Source organism: Chionomys nivalis, chromosome 10 (genome assembly GCF_950005125.1).
Source record: "Chionomys nivalis chromosome 10, mChiNiv1.1, whole genome shotgun sequence".
Lineage (NCBI taxonomy): Eukaryota > Metazoa > Chordata > Mammalia > Rodentia > Cricetidae > Chionomys > Chionomys nivalis.
Genome location: NC_080095.1, coordinates 47725380 through 47732031, shown reverse-complemented (window position 1 = coordinate 47732031; position 6652 = coordinate 47725380). Strand labels below are relative to the sequence as shown.

Here is a 6652-nt window from a genome sequence, read left to right as displayed (position 1 = left end):
CACACACACACGGGGGGAGGGGGGGCTCATGCACATACATCTCGATTAACAAGTCTTTAAAAATAAAGGGAATTAGCGGTAGTGATGCACATAGATAAACAAATGCCAAAAGAATGAGGCAGGAGGATTTCAGGATTGAGGTCACCCTGGGCTATGTGTTTACTGGGCATGGTGGCACCTGTTTATAACCTCAGCACTTGGGAGGTAGAGTCTGTGACTTCAAGGCCAGCCTAAACTACTGTCAAGTTCCAGCCAGAATGACATAGTGAAATCCCTAATAAATAAATAAACAAGCAAGCAAACAAACAATCCTTTTAAAAGGGCTAGAGAGATGGCTAAGTGGGGAATGGGGGGAAGGAGGGAATAGGGAAGGGGGAAGGGGGGGAAGGTATTTGCCACCAAGCCTGATAGTCTGAGTTCAATGCCTGGATACCACAAGGTGGAAGGAGAAAACTGACTTGAATACAATGTTCTCTGACCTACACACACACACACACACACACACACACACACACTAGAAGAAGGAGGGAGGAAGAGAAGGAAGAAGAGGAAAGGAAAGGAGAATGAGTAGGAGCAGAAAGTTCTGGGGCATGGTTGTATAACCCCAACTACTGGAAAGAATAAGGGAGGCTTGTTTTGAGTTCAAGGTCAGCTTGGGATGTATTGTGAGACCCTTTCTCTAAAAAGACAAAACTAGAGAGGTGAGTGAGCTGGCCTAGACCAGACAGCAGTACATGTGCAGAGGGTCCCATAGGTGTGAGCCTGTACCAGTGTGTTTGTAAGGCAAGAGCATAATCCCCCAGGGCTGCCCATCCCAGCCCAAGATTCCCACCCCTGGATCAGAGCTGTGAGTATCGTGGGATGGGGGTGCTAAGATGTTGAGACAATGTTAGCAAAAGGATTAGGTAGGTCAGCGGAGGCAGCAAAGTTGACTTTAACCCTCCGGCAACCCAGGCACACTGGGGGATATTTTAGCATCCTCCCCACTTGTACTCAGCGTGGACTGAGGAAGTTTCAGTGTAGCTGAGAGACATCAAAAGAATGATTGCTGAAATGATTGCTGATCCCACAAGCCTTCTAGAATCAGTCACTCAATTATACTGATTCATTTGCCAGGAAGACAATCTCCGGGCTCACCCCCACCCCACACCAGCCACACTGAGCATGCTCCCAAGGGTATCACTGAGGGATCTGCCATAGCAACAGCCGAATAGCTGGAGTGATGCTCGGTGGGCAGCCCACCCGCCACTGAGACAACACAGCTGGTCCACAGACTCTTCATTAGCTTTGTTCTCAGTGTCTCTTTCGGATGCCTCCTCGTGTGTCCAAGCCCGCGTGACAGTGAGGGAAATGCCCACCTTTCAGGATTCTAGCTCAGAAATAGAAAAAATATGACAGATAACCCCCCCACCGTGCACTCACACAGCCCTCACATCAGCACCGCCCTCCCTCTCCCGCTTTCTCTTTTCTTTAGGTGGGATGGAGAAAAGCGGTACATTGCACTGTACCTACATCGTCCTGTAGCTCAGCTGCACTAGAACATGCAGAGTATGTAGTGACCTAGGCTGGCTAAGAGCGGTCTTCCTGCCTCACACTCCCCGTGTTGGAATTAGAGGTCTGATCCTGCAATGGGAAAAAGTGATCCTGAAATGGAAGAAGGCAAGTTCTTAGAGATGCAGGTGTCTTAGGGCTGGGAGGCAAAGGTAATAATTGTGGTGGTGGTTTGTGTTGATACAAAATGGCCTCAGTTTCCCGGCCACCACTCTTGGTCTGCTGTGACAAAGTGCTGCAAATTGAATAATTTAAAGAACGGGTGTTTGTATTCCCACAATTCTGTAGGCAAGAAGTTAGACGGAGGTGTTCACAAGGTTGGTCCTTCTGTGGCCTCTGTCTCTCTCTGTCTGTAGATGGCATCTTCCTGCACAGAGAGTCTTTCTTCTATGCGTGTTTAATTCGTGATCTCTTCTTCATATAAAAACATGAATCAAGGGGGCTGGAGAAATGGCTTAGTGGGTGGAGACATTTTTTTGTGCTAGCCTGATAACCCAAGTTAAGTCCCAGAATCCACACAAAGAAGAAGAGAACCAGCTCCACATAGGTTTCCTCTGACTCCTACACATGTGAACAGGCACATGTATACACACACAAACACATATATGCACACACATTTAAAAATATATTAATTAAAATACACCAGCCATATTGGATTATCCTAATTATCCTTTTCCTCCCCTGAATTGGGGTCTATATTGCCTTGGTTGGCCTGGAGCTCACCATGTAGACTAGGCTGGCCTCAAACTCACAGAGATTTGCCTTCCTCTACCTTCAAGAGCTTGGATTAAAGATGCCAAGCCTTAGTTACCCTTTTAAAAGTCTATATCTCTAGAAATTATAAACAAAGAAACCATAAACAAAGTTAAAACAAAGCACAGACTTTGTTTTCTCTTCATCTTGTTTTGAAGTGTTGGGGATCAAAGCCAAGTACTAGGGAACTAGACAGAGCTCCAGAGGGCTTTATTTAGGTGCAGATTATATTTGTAAGTCTAGAAACACAGGCTTAGCTTTCGGCCGCAGTAGCCATCTTTCAGTAACTCGCCAAAATGACAAACACAAAGGGAAAGAGGAGGGGCACTCGCTATATGTTCTCTAGGCCCTTTAGGAAACATGGAGTTGTTCCTTTGGCCACGTACATGCGAATCTACAAGAAGGGCGATATTGTAGACATCAAGGGAATGGGCACTGTTCAAAAAGAAATGCCCCATAAATGTTACCATGGCAAAACCGGAAGAGTCTACAATGTCACCCAGCATGCTGTGGGCATCATTGTAAACAAGCAAGTTAAGGGCAAGATTCTTGCCAAGAGAATTAATGTGCGGATTGAACACATCAAGCACTCGAAGAGCAGAGACAGCTTCCTGAAGCAGGTGAAGGAGAACGACCAGAAGAAAAAGGAAGCCAAAGAGAAGGGCACCTGGGTTCAGCTGAAGCGCCAGCCTGCTCCACCCAGAGAAGCACACTTTGTGAGGACTAACGGGAAGGAGCCTGAGCTGCTGGAGCCCATTCCCTACGAATTCATGGCCTGATGTACAAAAAGAAATAAAAGACCTGGACTGAAAAAAAAAAAAAAGAAAAGAAAAGAAAAGAAAAGAAAAGAAAAGAAACACAGGCTTAGCAAAGAAACACAGGCTTAGCAAGGCAGAACCAGTGCCCCTAGAGGGAGAGTAAATTTGGGCTCTTTTTTTTTTTTTTTTTTATCAAGTCTAACAGTGGACTCCAAGATAACCTAGAGTTGGCATAAAATACATAGTACATTAGAATGCCCAGGTCATGTGGCATTCAAACTGGTCATGCTGGTGTTCTCAAACCTATCTAGATTGTTAGATTCCAGAAAATCATTCCTTCTAGCAGAGTTGGTTCCTCATGTGCTAGAGTAAGGAATTCTTCCTCCTGTAAGGACATATCTAAGGATTTCTTTTTTCTTTTTCTTTTTTTATTAATTTATTTAACTTTATTTTATGTGAATTGGTGTGAAGGTATCAGATCCCCAGAAACTGGAGTTACAGACAGTTGTTAGCTGGGAATTGAACACGGGTCCTCTGAAAGAACAGTCAGCGCTCTTAACCGCTGAGCCCTCTCTCCAGCCCCTCTAAGGATTTCTGATGTTTCTTGTTGCTGCTGTTTTGCTTCTTAAAGCATCCTGTAGTCATTTTTATTTTACTTTCTATCAAAGAAAGCCTTTTTGCTCATTGAGAATAGGGTTTAGGACTGGGAATCCTAGGTTCCCGTTGGCCACACGGGCTTGGGGAATCCTCCTACCGTGCAGTCCATCATAGGCACCAAACCGGAGAAGCCTCATCACACTAATTTCCTGTGTGGCCAGAGCTGTGGGAATCGGTTCATCCTCTCGCAGCAGGAAATGAGAGCCGAGGGGTGCTTCTCACAGCTTCCTAGCAGGCCAGATGGCCTTCGTGTGGAGGATCTTGTTATGGGAATGTCTCAGTGATGACATCTTTCTCTTTCTAAGACATGACTTGCAACCAGGATCATGTCATCTTAAATACTCACCGTCATAATTCAGATCCAGACTGAGTTTTATACCCTCCTTTGAGTTGAGCAGTGGGAGGGTCAGCCAGTCCTGTACCTTTCTGGCTTTAAAACGGGTAATTTTTCCTGTTTGTTTTTTCTGCCTCTTCCTTTCTTTTGCATGCTGGCCAGAACCTAAGCGTGCTTTTTCTGGTGCTTTGGGATTCCTTGCTCTTTCTCTAAGTCCTCCCTCCTTAGTCATGTGGCAGACCTCCATGCCGGCAGAATTCAACTGGCATGGGCTTTTTCTTTTTCTCCTCCTTTCCACTCCACTGGACAGCTGTTGAAATTTACAGTTTGCCTGTCCTGGGTTTTTTTTTTTCTTTTAAATTCTAATAAAATTGTCCTTGATTGTGCCCAGTGATGGTTGCTCATCCTTTAATCCAGCACTAGAGGTAGGTGGGTCTCCAAGTTCGAGGCCAGCCTGGTCTATAGAGGGAGTCTATAATCCCAGCACTCTGGATGCAGAGGCAGGCAAATCTCTGAGTTTCAAATCCAGCTTGGTTTACATGCCAAGTTTGGCCAGCTAGGGCTACACTGTGAAATCCTATCTGGAAAAAAAGGAAAAGTTAGGTTTGAGGGAACAAGATGCAACCTGTAGCTGAGAATATTTTCAGGGAGTCAGGCACAGTGGTGCTTATTTTTAAGAGAGAGGCTGAGGCAAGAGGTTTGAGAGTTCAAGACCATCCTGGGCTATATAGCCACATAAATCCCAAAGGTTCATACCTTAAAGGTCTGTTTCCCTTTCACAAAAGCCCAATGAACAATAAATTGGGGAAGGGCTCTGCTCCACAAGGTCATTTAAGCTTAAGTTATTTACATATTTTATATTTGGCATATTTATTTATAATAAGCCATATAATAATAAAGCTATATAGCTACTAGCAGCCTTGAAAGGCTTGTTGTCAAGGCTTCAGCCAGGGTTCAAGGAAGAAGTCCACAATGAAGGGAAACTGGGTTTACCTTTTTCTATCTGAGGGGCAAAGACTCACATACACAATCTGAAGGTCACACTCTTTATTGTTCTGTTAGCTCCAAGACTACCTCCACAGCTTCTAGTTCTCCTTTGTTTCAATTCTCTGCTCTGATTCTATAGTTCTAAATCTCTTTCTAATTCTCTGTTTTAATTCTCCATCTTTCTTTTTTCATCTGACTTAAAAAAACACATTTCACTGGAGGTTTAGGGTAATAAAAAATGTTGCAAGGGTCCCATCTCATTGGTCATAGCTCATTCCTTGGGTAAGCAATAAGGGTAAGCAGAGCCATTTACCATGGCAACACAAAGTTTAAAGGTTTCTAGTGTAAGACTGTGACCAGAAACCAGGGACACAGTGCTCAGTGAGACAAGCTGCAAGACATGGTTCTTTTAGCTAGACTTGGCAAGCAAAGAATTGGCCTGATTTTTTTAGGCTTCTTTGTGTTGATAATCTTGGTTAGACGCCTGCGACTCTGACCTTGTGCACAACCGTCAAGCTTTTAACTTAAAGTTCATATACAAAACCTTTAGTTTGAACTTTCTCTGATGTAAAAATGAGCCAATTGTGTTTTTTTTTGTCTTAGACTGAGGAGAAATTGTTTCCTGATATTAATCTGAGTAAAAAGGATAAGACAGGCTTTTAAGTGCCTTATAGTTCTTGTGGAACAATAGATCTGGTTATAAAGCATATCCTAGTATATTTTTGATATATCAAAATCATACAGCTTAATGAGAAGTCATCTTTCTGACCATCCACGGATACATGTGCCCATAATATTGAGATGCAGTCATGAGATTACATACCCATCGCATACAAAATTATACACTATAATGCTGGTATCGGGGAGACACTAAAGCTGCTTTCGCCCGTGTGAAACTACAGATGGAGCAGCAGTTCCCATAGTCACGGTCTCGTAGGCCCTGCCTGGGAAGAATTCTCCTCCATCAGAGAATCAATCTGTGTTGGGTTGACATCTGGACACTAGTCATTACCTGCTGTATAGTCCCACGGCCCTTGACAGATAGTTACATTCTGTATTTAATAGTGTGCTCTTAAAAGCTAAGGTTAGTATCATATTTGTTGTTATTATCATTCACAGAAAGCTAAACACACAAATGTTAGTTACTTTCTTCTTCTGTGATAATTCACCATGACCAAGACAACTTACAAAAGAAAGCATTTACCTGGGCATGGTGGTGCATGCCTTTAAGTCCATACTTGGGAGGCAGAGGCAGGAAGATCTTTGTGAGTTTGAGGCCAACCTGGTCTACATAGCGAGTTCCAGGACAGCTAGGACTACATAGAGAGATCCTGTCTCGAAACAAACAAACGAACTAATGAACAAACAAACAAACAAACAAACGGAAAGTGTTTAATTTAGGACTTAAAGTTTCAGAGGTTTAGAGTCCAGAGAGACTGGGAATGGCAAACTTCAAAACTTCAAAAATCCACCCCAGCTACACACCTCCTTCATCAAGGTCATATAGTTCTACCAACTGGGAACCAAGTACTCAAACACATGAGCCTATGGGGGCCATTCTCATCCAAGTACCACATTCCACTCCCTGGCCCCCGTAGGCTTATAACCATCT

The 6652-nt window shown here is 43.8% G+C and overlaps 1 protein-coding gene across 1 annotated transcript; it reads left to right on the top strand.

Annotated features, from left to right (window-relative positions):
- Nucleotides 1-2579: 2579 nt before the first annotated feature.
- Nucleotides 2580-3106, top strand: LOC130882858 (60S ribosomal protein L21-like). The gene has a single exon (XM_057783040.1). The coding sequence runs from the start codon at nt 2601-2603 to the stop codon at nt 3081-3083; it is 483 nt and encodes a 160-aa protein (XP_057639023.1). The 5' UTR covers nt 2580-2600; the 3' UTR covers nt 3084-3106.
- The last annotated feature ends 3546 nt before the right edge of the window (nt 3107-6652 follow it).